The sequence below is a fragment of the Drosophila sechellia genome, chromosome 2R (genome assembly GCF_004382195.2).
Source record: "Drosophila sechellia strain sech25 chromosome 2R, ASM438219v1, whole genome shotgun sequence".
Taxonomy (NCBI): domain Eukaryota; kingdom Metazoa; phylum Arthropoda; class Insecta; order Diptera; family Drosophilidae; genus Drosophila; species Drosophila sechellia.
Genome location: NC_045950.1, coordinates 6077615 through 6091230, shown reverse-complemented (window position 1 = coordinate 6091230; position 13616 = coordinate 6077615). Strand labels below are relative to the sequence as shown.

General features: G+C 38.5%; 4 protein-coding genes across 5 annotated transcripts; 1 reads left to right on the top strand and 3 right to left on the bottom strand.

Annotated features, from left to right (window-relative positions):
* Positions 1 to 385: 385 nt before the first annotated feature.
* LOC6608422 lies at positions 386 to 3347 on the bottom strand. Its single transcript, XM_032716613.1, has 3 exons — positions 2812 to 3347; positions 1320 to 2749; positions 386 to 1257 (listed from the first exon to the last, which is right to left on the bottom strand). Exons 1-3 carry the CDS (start codon positions 2824 to 2826, stop codon positions 1230 to 1232), a joined length of 1473 nt encoding a protein of 490 aa, XP_032572504.1. The 5' UTR covers positions 2827 to 3347; the 3' UTR covers positions 386 to 1229.
* Positions 3348 to 7454: 4107 nt separating this feature from the next.
* Positions 7455 to 8647, bottom strand: LOC6608421 (alpha N-terminal protein methyltransferase 1). Its single transcript, XM_002033119.2, has one exon. It carries the CDS (start codon positions 8576 to 8578, stop codon positions 7748 to 7750), a length of 831 nt encoding a protein of 276 aa, XP_002033155.1. The 5' UTR covers positions 8579 to 8647; the 3' UTR covers positions 7455 to 7747.
* Positions 8648 to 8674: 27 nt separating this feature from the next.
* LOC6608420 (protein crossbronx) lies at positions 8675 to 9919 on the top strand. Of its 2 annotated transcripts, XM_032715618.1 has the most exons (5): positions 8675 to 8857; positions 8927 to 8991; positions 9053 to 9156; positions 9211 to 9710; positions 9828 to 9919. In XM_032715618.1, the coding sequence occupies exons 1-4, from the start codon at positions 8772 to 8774 to the stop codon at positions 9688 to 9690; spliced, it is 735 nt and encodes a 244-aa protein (XP_032571509.1). In that variant the 5' UTR covers positions 8675 to 8771; the 3' UTR covers positions 9691 to 9710; positions 9828 to 9919. The 2 variants fall into 2 exon arrangements, with proteins under 2 accessions (XP_032571509.1, XP_002033154.1); XM_002033118.2 differs by lacking the exon at positions 9828 to 9919 and having other exon boundaries at positions 9211 to 9770.
* On the bottom strand, positions 9705 to 10705 carry LOC6608419 (UPF0598 protein CG30010). Its single transcript, XM_002033117.2, has 2 exons — positions 10316 to 10705; positions 9705 to 10262 (listed from the first exon to the last, which is right to left on the bottom strand). Exons 1-2 carry the CDS (start codon positions 10460 to 10462, stop codon positions 9762 to 9764), a joined length of 648 nt encoding a protein of 215 aa, XP_002033153.1. The 5' UTR covers positions 10463 to 10705; the 3' UTR covers positions 9705 to 9761.
* Between the last annotated feature and the right edge of the window lie 2911 nt (positions 10706 to 13616).

Below are 13616 nucleotides of genomic sequence, written 5' to 3'. Positions count from 1 at the left end.
TTTCCACTAGCTGAGTAACGGGTATCTAATAGTCGGGAGACTCTACCATCTCTCTTGGTTTAAAACTAAACCTAAATACATACATACATATGATTTCACACGCCTTGAGTTTAAAGATGATATTTATTATGTATAGCCTGAAGAATGTATGACTTTATTTTGGATACGCAAACTAAACACCAGACGAACATAAAGATTAGCAAGCAAGTAACAAATGAAATTTGTGTAGGTCCTAAGCTCAGTTTTCTGATAACGTTCGCGTTGCTCAGCCAAGAAACTGGAAATAAAAAGCTAACTAAAGCATTATGTTCCCTTATTACATTAATTATATATTATCATTTAAAGTTGTTTAAAAAGTTGTATTAGAATAATATATTTCTTAATTTTAAAAAACATATGTGCTTAGCCAGCGGATTATGACTCGTTAAAAATATTTTAAAGAACGAAAAATGTCTTTCATACTGCAAGTACTAATATTATAAAAATTGTAGATGTTTCGGGTTAGAATGATATGTATGTTATAAATTATAAATGCAGCGTTCGGAAAAATATGATAAAGATGAAAAAGAATATGTATAGGAATGGTATGTATACAGATACATCCCAATTCATTATTATTTAGAGCCCTGGCCTTCTGAGAAAAATGTTATATTTTAACTCGATGCAAAAAACATGTGTGTCAAATATCTTTGCTCTTAAAGGGACTATCAGCAAAATATCAACGGGGTCTACTTTCCACTTTAGGTACTTCGGGTAACCCGAGAATACCCACTTCAAAATGCCTCCATTTTGAAAGGAATGAAGGACACTTAGGGTAAAAAAATCACAGTTTTTATTGGTTTTGCTTACGCGTTTCTTCATTTCCATTTTATGTACAAAACCTACAACAGAAACGGACGAATTTGAGCGTACGAGTGCTTACAATTTATTGCAATGTTCAGCGTTTTTAGTTTGTTTATTATGACAAGAAGTTTGGGGCTTTGGGACTTCGACATCGAGATTCAGATCCGAAGTGCTGAGGCCACAGAATAGATCGCTTACGAGTGCGATATGTATCCATGCTATTATATACATACGTACATTGTACATACTCAGAAGCTTCATGAAACGAAGTAATATTTATCGCTAAAAATAACAAGACTAATGCAGTCGGTCGGCCATCCAGCTAGGCTGAAGGCGGTATTAGCTCGAATATTTGATACTCCAAGTTGCCTAAAATCCAGCCAAGTTTAGCCATCGCAGTCCAGCCATAGATCCCTAAAAAACAGTTGAAAATTCAGAGGGGTTGTATGACGACGATGAAAACTAGCTGAACATACGGATTGAAGAAGGGCGAACGGAGTGGATACGTCCGTTTAGGCGTGATCGTAAAACCCGATTCCAACTGCTTGGTTTGCTGACGTGGTGCAACCAGATACTTGTCCGCCCGCTCGCTGGCTGGTTTATACTTGGCTGCCGCCACAGCGTTGAATATTCTTGTGCTCCATATCTCCTTTTTCGGTGCCTCGTCCGGCGACGACTTTGGGGAGACAGGAACCTCCGCGGTTGCAGGCGGATCTACAGATTTTGGATATTCGGGATCAGCATTAATCCTGCCCGGGAGAGCAATCCCGTGTTTGACCTTCATGTGCATTAGGAGAAAGGTCCGCCGCTTGTAGCGTTTCTTGCATGTGAGGCACTTGTGCTGCTTGGTCAAATCCTTCTCTACCCGATTCGCTGTCAGCTCATTATCCCCGTGGAAGTGGTTCTCGTGGTATTTCAGCGACTGGCGGGAGCTCAATCGCTTTCCGCACCAATTGCACTCGAAATGACCTCGATTGAAAGCCGGGGGTTTTGCATTTGGGGGCTTGGGTCTGATCAGCACCGCCGATCGGGACTTTCCTGCACCCGCATCCTGAATCGGATCTTGTGCATGAAGTCGGTGATTTTCCAAGACCGGTGGTTTCTCTACCCTTGTGGGAATTCCTTCCGACACACAAACGTTTTGCATTTGAGGCGAGGTATGTTCATTACTTGGACCCGCGCTAAGCATTGGATGACCAGGATGCTCCAGAGGAGGTTGCGGTGACATTGGCAGTTTTTGGCGCAGTTCGAGTCTCCGGTTTCCTAAAAACAGCATTGGTGTCTCATAGACCGTATGTTGAGCGGTCATATACATGGGTGGTATCTGAATCGGATGTTGATGAACCGCAGGCATTTGAAAAGGAATTTGTGGTTCGAGCGGCGATGAGTAAAAATTCGCGGGTGGCTGACAGCAAAACTCCATCCGATTGCGATACTGGGCATTGTGATGGTGATCCATGGCCCCATGATCAATGGAATGGAATAAGTGCTGATCTGTGGGATGCTCGAATGACTTATTCATTGACTGAACAAACGGTTTTATCGTCGGCGGAGGTGTCTGCTCCTGCGCACGCGTTGTATTCCAGGCGTTAATTTCCGCCGCATGTTGGGTGAAGTGCTCCTTGAAGGATTCAATGTCATTGAAGGGCTGTTTGCACAGGTAGCACGGAACACAGAGCACGGTTCCTTCGGGAATATTTATATGTTCATTGCGAGCCAGAATCTCCTTGACCAGCGGCATATCCGTACGATCAGTGGGTGAAAATGGTGGGGAGGGTATGCCGAATGGAATTTGCGGGTACATCTTGGTGGGATGCCCATATGGTTCCTGCTGCCGATGGTGGTGATGATGGTCCATGGGCTCTATGATCTCCACATCGCTATCACTTTCCGCGGCCATGACACTCTTCGGTTGGTGGAATTATAAACAAAAACTGTGCTGTAGGATTGCTTTCACGTTAAACTCACTAGGGGGCCGGCCATGCTTCTAAACAGTTACACTCGATCTAAGTACATATATATATATGTACATGCATGCGTAAATATAAAGTTCCAACGCCCAGTGCACAACTGCGCAGCTCGACGTTTCGCTGCGGACTGAAAGAAGAAAAGCCGATCGCATTCTATTTATGCGATCTCCGCTGTCTTTTCGTTTGTTTAGACGTACGTTTAAGAATCAGAATACAAGCTCGCCTTACTTGAGATAAGGCTAAACAAAAAGGTATTTTATTTTTACACCATCTTATGACAGGCATTCACAGTACCTTCACTCGCTTTAAAGTGCTTAGAATAGTTTAATGTCATTAGTGTTCTACGGTTTATGATGTCCACCACGAGTTATGGAAACGTAGGTACAAAAGGACACCAATAGAAAAGAACAAAAAATTTCTTACATACGTATAATTATAAAAGTCATGAAAAAGGACTTGTAGGATATGGTATTCCCGTTTCTTGTAGAGTACGGGACTTGCAAGGTTGAAAATATGTATGTATGTATGTATATCTCGATTTTCGTTTTTATATAACATTTTGATTTTAGTACCAGATATACATATATAGTTTATTGTGGTAATATCCAAGGTTCACATTATTTATATCCTAGCTTTTAATCACCTTTTCAAGAGATACAATCAATGTTCACACTATAAACTTGTGCGTACACCTAATGAGTTCAATTCGGGTGTTTGAATCTAACTGACTCGCTACTGCGAGGGCTTCGCCTTTTATTCATTCTTACATAGGTTCTTATCATCTCATTATATGTTGCTAATTGCAGCTGAGTTTTATTCTAAAAACTTTGTTTGAGGCTTATGACCGCGCTAATCACCTCCCGCGTGGTCATATCTCTTGACACTTCGGCAATAGGCCGCTGCAATCTTATCTGTAGTTGCCACTTATGCTGTCCTGTGACATGTTTACTGCAGCCCATAAATAGAACATATTTATAGTTTGCCTACTTATCATGTCTAAACACATATTTAGACAATCAATATACATCTTTATGTCACATGGGATTGCATATGTATGTACATACGCGCATACATGTTTTATAGACGATCGTTTTTGTCCAAGTGGTCCATGAAGGACGAATACAAACACGCATGAACGTGCTCAAACTGTACTGTACCTGTCTAGATGATAAGAACCTATGTAAGAATGAATAAAAGGCGAAGCCCTCGCAGTAGCGAGTCAGTTAGATTCAAACACCCGAATTGAACTCATTAAGTGTACGCACTAGTTTATAGTGTGAACAAATGGTAAATTAATATATGTATCAAAGATCTGCTACCACAAGTTTTATTGCAATCAATACATTTCAATCCCGGAACTATTAATTAACGGACATTGCTATATCGACTTAGCTGATCACGAAGTCTCCCTTACAAATGCCTCTTTAAAAGATGTCGCTTATTAACTCGTATAATATTTTTAAATGCCTTATGAGCCCTGAAGAAAAACATGAACATTAATTTATATTGTATTACAAAATCAAAAATAATGAGGATATGAAATAGAATGAAAGCACAATACACAACTTAGATAATTTATTAATGGAATAAACAAACTATAACCATTTTTACACAGGTCTAGACTTCCAAGACGATTGTACAGTTCTCGCCCGTCCTCTTCTTGACGTCTCATTATAGATTCTCAATTTGATTAGGATTCGGTGACTTGATATGACTTGACATGACTTGACATGACTTGTTATAACACTTCCGCCGGTCAAAAAATTTGGATTTATGAAAAACATAGATGTCTAGTATTAAGTTTTTTGTTGTTCACCTTTAAAAATGTAACCTATAATTTCTTATCAGTTGAGTTTTATTTATTTATTTAAACAATAGTACCCCTGATCTTTGTTCAATCTAAGAGGCATAGCACCTTTACATAAGCTTTAATGTAAGATCAAAATGTCCTTAAGTGTCGACTCAATCGGCTAAAACAAACTATAGGGGAAATTATATTTTAAAAAGTAATTTTAAATTCAAATTCAATGATGAAGATGATGATGATTATAATACATACAATTCTCTTTTTGCGAAGGTATAAAATTTAGAATATTTGCCTTTATGAACCCTCTTATCATCCTGAAGTCAATTAGAAGTCATTAAAAATCTTTGAAAAATAATTATATTTTTATTTGATTACCAAAATGAATTGCTGTACAGATCTTTCAGGCAGCTACTTAAGTATTTGCGCACATTTTTTCGATTTCGCATCTTTTCGACTTTTAGATACCCGTTAGTCATTGCAAGGGAGATGGAGACAAGCAAGTATACGTTATGGGTTCGGATTCGCATCCTTTTATCTTTCAGATACTTAGTATATTTACGGGTAACGGGTTTTCTCATTACTGTCTAGATGATAAGAACCTATGTAAGAATGAATAAAAGGCGAAGCCCTCGCAGTAGCGAGTCAGTTAGATTCAAACACCCGAATTGAACTCATTAAGTGTACGCACTATTTTATAGTGTGAACAAATGGTAAATTAATATATGTATCAAAGATCTGCTACCACAAGTTTTATTGCAATCAATACATTTCAATCCCGGAACTATTAATTAACGGACATTGATATATCGACTTAGCTGATCACGAAGTCTCCCCTACAAATGCCTCTTTAAAAGATGTCGCTTATTAACTCGTATAATATTTTTAAATCCTTATGAGCCCTGAAGAAAAACATGAACATTAATTTATATTGTATTACAAAATCAAAAATAATGAGGATATGAAATAGAATGAAAGCACAATACACAACTTAGATAATTTATTAATGAAATAAACAAACTATAACCATTTTTACACAGGTCTAGACTTCCAAGACGATTGTACAGTTCTCGCCCGTCCTCTTCTTGACGTCTCATTATAGATTCTCAATTTGATTAGGATTCGGTGACTTGATATGACTTGACATGACTTGTTATAACACTTCCGCCGGTCAAAAAATTTGGATTTATGAAAAACATAGATGTCTAGTATTAAGTTTTTTGTTGTTCACCTTTAAAAATGTAACCTATAATTTCTTATCAGTTGAGTTTTATTTATTTATTTAAACAATAGTACCCCTGATCTTTGTTCAATCTAAGAGGCATAGCACCTTTACATAAGCTTTAATGTAAGATCAAAATGTCCTTAAGTGTCGACTCAATCGGCTAAAACAAACTATAGGGGAAATTATATTTTAAAAAGTAATTTTAAATTCAAATTCAATGATGAAGATGATGATGATTATAATACATACAATTCTCTTTTTGCGAAGGTATAAAATTTAGAATGTTTGCCTTTATGAACCCTCTTATCATCCTGAAGTCAATTAGAAGTCATTAAAAATCTTTGAAAAATAATTATATTTTTATTTGATTACCAAAATGAATTGCTGTACAGATCTTTCAGGCAGCTACTTAAGTATTTGCGCACATTTTTTCGATTTCGCATCCCCGTTAGTCATTGCAAGGGAGATGGAGACAAGCAAGTATACGTTATAGGTTCGGATTCGCATCCTTTTATCTTTCAGATACTTAGTATATTTACGGGTAACGGGTTTTCTCATTACTGACAATCTCGGGAAACTAAAATGAAATGTATGTATGTGTCCTCTTTAATATTATTAGACAATCTAAACATTTTAAATATACATATGCGGCACAGTGATTTTGCACATGTGGTATTCTCCCTCAAAAGGTTTTCTGGATTACTTTTATTTCAACACTTTGCAGGACTTTTACAATAGTTAAATATAAGTTCGCAGCGATTTGAACTGAGAAGCTCAGAACTGCAACACTTGAGTTTAGGTAGCAATGTGGAAAGTGTTCTCGGCTTTAAACGGCAATCGTTAAGTAATAAATAACGTTTGTTATTAGAGAAAAACAACTTTGGCAATGCCAGTAGCTACATACAAAAGGCGATGAATACTAATACCTAATATCTTCTTAGGATTAAGAAATTGTAAGCCGTGCTTATCAGGCACTACAAAACCAAGTCCGTATGTAGTTAAAAATGAACAACGCCTATTTGTTAAATAAGGTGCGTTCTTATAGCATTTAACCACTACGATGGTCTAGTGTGATATTATAGAATAGAATATGTGAATTTCATGTTAGCTATATAAGCTTGAACAAAGAAATAAAACTTCAGTTTGAAATATTACCTCAACGAATGGAGACATACATATGTACATATGCTTAAGTATGCTTAAAAAATAGTTTCTGAACCCAACGTAAAAATTTGAAAAAGAGTTGAGTATGGCTCTTAATTCCGAAATGCAAAAATAGTATATATCAAAAATAAACTGTTTTATAAACTCTTGATCAACTTTTGCATGTTTAAGTATTGTTCTTAGGTTTTTTAATTTTTCTTTTCCTTTTGACATAATTATATATTAGAATTTGATTTTTGTTTTTGACGTAATTATATACGCTAAAAACTTTTTAAGTAATCGTCTTGTTTCATAACGTATTTTATGGCGTTTGCTTAAATATATGTATGTCATGTCTAGGCAAAAGATTGAGCTTATAATCAATCCGCTGTCGCCAGATCTGCCTCTTTATTGCTAATTGCAATATGAAAATTAATTTGAAATTGTCAAATGAGAATTTCAAGAAGCATATTTTTCTACTCCTAACGAATTTATTGGCAATCGATACTATTTTGAGGTCGCCTTTTTGGTAAAAATATTATTTTTTATTTCGCTTTCAATTGATATTTCTTGTTTATATTCGGTGAATAAAGCACTTTGAAGGCATCAATTAAGGAACGTGTTCAAGCTTTTGCAAGCTTGTTTATTCGTTGATTAGAACGCTACAATTTGAAGTGACTAGCTGCTAGTAATGTGACATTGAATTTTCGGATAGCTTTAGTACAATCGCTTATAGGTCAACAATAAAACTAAATACTAAACCTATTCCTTGGAGACGGGTTTGCAGGCGATCATGTACACTGGAAACAGTCCCTTGGGAAAGTTTTGTTGCTTGACCTTGCGTACAATGCGAAATCCGGCTTCCTTTAGGAAGTGTTCATAGCTGTCCAGAGGCCTCGTAACTGACGAGTCATTCTTATCCTCCACTGTCTTCTTCGAGCTGCTCACGTTTTCCTTCAGACAAAAGAAGCCGCCGGGCGCCAGTCCCTGCTTGATGCGCCGAAAGAACGAGACCAGATCGCGGTCTGTGAGATGTCCCAGCACCCACTGGCTCCAAACGAGGTCGTACTGCTGCGTAGGCGTAAACTTCTGCAATCCCACGTTATAGACCTGTCCCACCTTTCCACGGCTCCCGTCCTCCGAGGTGCAGTACTCCCGTGCTTTATCGGCAAACGCGGGATCCTGCTCGACAAGATCCACGCAGCTGAAGCGGGGAATCAGGAGATTTCGAGTCACCCGACCGATGCCAGCTCCGCAGTCGAGGGCCAACCTGTTGCCCGGCACGCGGATCTCGCGCAGGAACGTATTCGATCCCTGAATATCGATGGCACTGATGTAGCCCAGGCCGCCGAGCATCCCATTGACAGTCGCCGGTACCTCAGACCAATATTTCTGAGCCTTGTTGTAAAATTCGATCTCAGGTGCGGCGACTTTGGTCGCACTGTCGTTGGAAGAAGGGGACGCTGTCGTGGCATCTGAACTTGCGGCTATACTGCTATCTTCCTTCTGCTCCGACGACCCCTGTACCTTATCCGTGGTATCGTCCATCATCTGCAGTTTGTCTGAAAGCTGCTCTTCTAATGTAGTCCTCATTTTTGTCAGGATTTTGAAGGCCGCATGCTTTGTTTTGTTTTAGTGCGATAACCAGGGCTCCTAAGCACGGCGAACCACTTAGGTATTAGGAAAGAGTGGCAACCCTCCCCAATCAGCTGTTCAGCAAGCAACAAAATTGTCCGCTTGTTTATGTTCCTCGTTTTTTGTTTAATTTTTCTATTGTCCGGGCAAAATGACTCTCGATTTGGATGCGCATAAGAAAGATGACAAGTTGCTGATCACAACCATACAGCAGGAGTATAAAATTCTGGCCGAATAGTGAGTTTTCAGATCACACTGATAACTCCGTGGGGTAAAACTAAACATATTTAATTTCTTATGTTTTAGCAAAATGATTGAGTCAGAGAAGTTGAGTGGCATATATGTGATACCCAGCTATGCTAACTCCTTGCGTAAGTCTACCCACCTGCAACCAGTTTGCACTCTTTAGCTAATTTTATATTTTGCTTATAGAGTGGTTTGGAGTCTTCTTTGGCCGACAGGGCTTGTATGCGGAAAGTGTTTTTCGGTTCACAATTTTGCTCCCAGATCGTTTTCCCGACGACAAAAGCCTTCCGGTGAGTAGGATCGGAAATAGAGCAAACGTATGTAACTTTACAAGTCCCCTTTAGACCATAATTTTCCAGCAGGATGTGATTCATCCCCATGTGTGCCCGTACACCCACAGTTTGGACGTAAGCCACGCCTTCCCGGAGTGGCGCTGTGGAGAGGATCATCTTTGGCAGCTTTTAAAGTACCTGCAAGTCATTTTCTCCGATCCATTGGACAGTATTCGGGGCATTGAAGTAGATAAGCTCAAGAACAGAGAAGCTGCGGAGCTGCTGATGAATAACAAGGAGGAGTATGTTGCTCGCGTACAGGAAAATATCAAGGAGAGCAAGGAGCACATATTCGACACCCCGCCCACCGAAGATCCGAACTACATAGTATTCGAGAAATTTCAACAGGACGTGCACGGGCCCGTTCTGGACCGCATCAAGGCCGGAAGAAGCAAGCAGACGGAGCCCTCAGCGCAACAAGGAAATGGTGGACATGCAACTGGTCTGTCATGGGTTAAGGAGGGCGAGTTTAAGCCACTTAGCATTGAGTAAAAGCAATATACAAATACTCTGTAAGTTATAACTTATCGTTGTCTCAATTTTAATCGATTAAAGTTATTCAATTATTTACACTCCTCGTTCATGGGAAATCGCTGAGTATTGCTAACCCACTCGTTCTGCAATTCTAGCCGTTCTCCGTTCCATCGGAAATGTGTGGGGAAAGCCTTGCCAGCGGGGAACTCAAAGTGCTGGCTGAGCTCGATGGCCAGTTTGGAGCGGATTAGGCCTATTCCGCCCGCCTGTGGCGTCGCTGGATGATAAACCCTTCCGTTTCGCGGATCCATGTACAGTTTGTGTGGTTCGTAAGGGAGGGTAAGGACCTGTCCCGAGTGCGCAAAGCTGAGCACCTCCGTGTCGTCCTTCCTCAGTTGTTCAGTAAACACAACAGGTGTGTCATCGCACCTAATAAAATTCCTTTCGCGGCCACAGAGAGAAATGTATGGAAATTCGGTTTCATATCTGTTCGTTTTGTTTAGCCGCAGGCGGTTGAAAAAGAACTTGAGGAAATCCTTCTCCTTAAAGCAACTTGTGAAGTTTTTCATCTTTGCATCGTCTAGGAAGAGCTGCAAAAAGAGTTATGCGAGTTGATGCACAGATGCGTAGTTGAGAGACTCACCATTCCCTCATGATCGATGTAGTAAAAGTATTCCCGAATTTTTGGCTCCGGAGATTGACCTTGGTTATATTGTACGTAACGACAAGATATGCTTGGAGATCTAACGATTTTTATGTTTGTAAGGGATCTAGAACGTAGTATAAACATTGTTCTTATATCTGAGTTCGGTGTTGTCTTATGAGCAACAAAAACAGCTGACTTTTGTTTACTACATCTGTAGGTGCACTTGATCCCATTATCAATTTAACGTTTTTATAGTTTGGTGTTTTCTCAATAGGCTACGTTTTTTTGCAAGACCTTGAACGTAGAATACGTATTTGTCAACGCGGAATATATCTTAGCATATACAAAAATAGAAAACGAAAACATTTTATTTAAAAAACGGTAGCTGTGTGGCTGTCCATTGAACCCGACATTTGGTCGAAAAGCTCACATTTTGTAATCGCAAAGTGAAAACTACCAAAAAGTATGCTAAGCTTTTGTTTAATGAAATATCCGTTATAAATTTAAAACACAGCTTGGCTTAATTAGTAGTAAATCGTATAAAATTATAAATAATTTGGAAATAATAATTATTTAATTTGCAATATTTTTTTTTAGTGCAAATATACAATTTTAAAGGCATCTTTAAATTCGTTTTGGCAAAAATTCGGACAATGTATAGAATAATACTAAAAACATTTCCTTTAGGTAAGTGTAACAGTTTTTATCAAGGTTATATCGTATGAGTATATGGTTTTAATAATAGATAACTTGAAGGTCGCAGCGATGAGGCTGATACTTCACATTTATCATATATCAAACGTCCCAATATGAAGCAGTATCAACTTTGGACTTTGATAAATTTCTTCTTTGAAAATTAATTAACTACCTTTTTCTTATCGGAGTACTTGTATTTTTATCCTTAGAAAAAATTCAACAGTTGTTATAGTCCAAGGCTCTGAATTATTACGGTTTCGTACCTCAAAAATCTTGAGGTTAAAGCCTTGAAAAATTATCACATTGGCATATTTAAACCATAAATCGGAGGAGTTAAATCAAACCAAAACGTTATCATAGTCTCCATGAGAAAGTTGAAGTACCAAAATAAGCGGCACGTGTATGATACTGTTTTGGCTCTGGCACCTTAAAAGCAGCGACTAACGAATACTCTTCTTCCAATATAAGCAATAATAATAGTAATAGTTGCATCGACCTGTAGGCACTATAGATGAGTGTAATCCCTACTAAAGCAGGGTATTAAAGTTTAATTCCCCGCCTTCGGAGCTGATAAGATAATGTATGTCCAGTAATTGGGAATGACTGGCCAGTTTTGCACCATTGGCCTGATAGCTTCTAAAAGATTTCCATTCAGACGGAGGCGTGGCCCTCTTATCTGCTCACCAATACGCTAAAATCGCCCGACAGGGTGTGGAATCTTTTTGGAGGTGGTAGTTAACCCAATAGGTTGCTAGATTTCTTCAATCTTATCTCCAAGCTGCAGCTTTGATGGTTTTCAATTGCCTCTTTGGTAGCAAAGTTTATTAAAATGAGAAGCCTTCGAGATATTTTGGCAAATTTGAACATATGTATAAATATGAGATCGGAATAAGTAATCGATTATAAGCCCGACTAGAACATTTTTGCGGCCGCAGATACCCTACACTCCCTCAGTACAGCATTATCTGGCATACGATAGTACATATATCCAAAGACACTAGAATAACAAGATGCGTAACGGCCATACATTCGTTTGGCACTATGCAGCCACTTTTTTGGTGAAGGCCAAATTTGCTCTCCTTCCGCTCGCTCACGCTGAGAGCGTAAGAAATGTAAAAATAGAATTTGCTTGCTTGTGTGAGTAAAAACAAGAGACGAGAACGCGTATATGTGTGCGTGTTATGCTAGAAGACGATTTTCGGGCCGAAATCAATTCTGATCGAAGAAACGAATTTACATATTTGGAGTTGTGGCCAATTTCGTAGCAATATGATGATATAAAATAAAAATTCCCTGACTATTATAATTTTAAAGTTTTTTAAATTCGTTTGTTAAAATCGCCGCTCGAATACCGCTTACATATTTATAATTATGTTGAAAATTTATGTTGAAAAAAATTCTTTTATTTGTGCACTAATGCTCAACAATTTATTATTTATTATTATTTCATTTAATTTCATAAAAAAATAATAATTTTATTAATAAATAATAAAAATAATAATATTTCATAATAATATTTCATAAAAAATAATAATACGTAGTAGAAAATAAAAATTAATAAAATAAATAAAAATATGAAAACAGTTCGTTGCAAAAGTCATATCGTCAGGCACGAAGTGCGGACACAAGCACTCAACAATCATTGCCTTATTAATTTTTCTCACGCCGCAATCTGAATACCCTAATGACAAGTATTCTAATATAAAGTCATTTTCGAAATTTATTTTGTGATGTACATAGATTCGTCTATTACTATTTCTAAGCTTTATTTAAATAATAATATCGTTGAGGCAATGCAAAACAAGAATTTTTCGCATGGTGCCAATAGATAAAAAATAATATAGATTTACAGTCAACGAACTTCTAAGGTGAAGGGCATATTTTGTCAAATTTACAATACATGAGCATACGTGTGCGCACATACAGTTGTCTGTGGTCATTCTATGCGTAGAAAAGAGCTGTTCGCTGTAGCGCTCTCCGCTCTTTCTCTCTCGAACAAAAACTCAAGAGAGCCTGGAGCCACCTCTAGAGCCACGGCCAAAAAATCGCGTGCCAAAAATTTGTATGGCCGTTACGCATCTTGTTATTCTAGTGTCTTTGATATATCTGTATCTGTATTTTACATATATGTATCTGTATCTGCCGACGCTCATACACAACATCATTCTTGTTGGCCCCTTTTTGATTCTTTCTGTCTGGTGATAAGACTGCCCAGGTTTGTTATGGCCACAATCGGGCGTGCCGCAATATAAATATAAAAATCTCAAAACCACCGATATACACGTGTCTACCTATATATATGTATACACCCCATACATATACACACCGGCAAGATCAGTTTTTTAGCGAGGGAGCGCGAGAATCTGCTCACTGAATCGATACTGGCGATAATAGGGAGCGTAGGCGGGCTCCCGCTCCCTCTCCTTCTCTCTTCTTCTCTTCTCTCCTCTCACTCGCTCGTATCAGCGCCAGATCTGGACGTCCATTGGGAGTCGTACGATTCCTCTGACTCGTAGACCCACCGGCTGTTCATATAATAAGCTCCACGCGTCCGATCCCGACGCCCAGACTATTCGAATTCACTTCACAACACAAGCGACAC

Bases quoted from the DNA above. Each gene is read 5' to 3' on its own strand.
- LOC6608420 (XM_032715618.1), top strand. From the start codon at position 8,772: ATGACTCTCGATTTGGATGCGCATAAGAAAGATGACAAGTTGCTGATC. The intron at 8,858-8,926 runs GTGAGTTTTCAG...CTTATGTTTTAG, and splicing joins TATAAAATTCTGGCCGAATA to CAAAATGATTGAGTCAGAGA. The intron at 8,992-9,052 runs GTAAGTCTACCC...TTTTGCTTATAG, and splicing joins CAGCTATGCTAACTCCTTGC to AGTGGTTTGGAGTCTTCTTT.
- LOC6608419 (XM_002033117.2), bottom strand. From the start codon at position 10,462: ATGTTTATACTACGTTCTAGATCCCTTACAAACATAAAAATCGTTAGA. The intron at 10,263-10,315 runs GTGAGTCTCTCA...CTCTTTTTGCAG, and splicing joins ACATCGATCATGAGGGAATG to CTCTTCCTAGACGATGCAAA.
- LOC6608422 (XM_032716613.1), bottom strand. The intron at 1,258-1,319 runs GTATGTTCAGCT...ACTGTTTTTTAG, and splicing joins CGTTCGCCCTTCTTCAATCC to GGATCTATGGCTGGACTGCG.
- LOC6608421 (XM_002033119.2), bottom strand. From the start codon at position 8,578: ATGAGGACTACATTAGAAGAGCAGCTTTCAGACAAACTGCAGATGATG.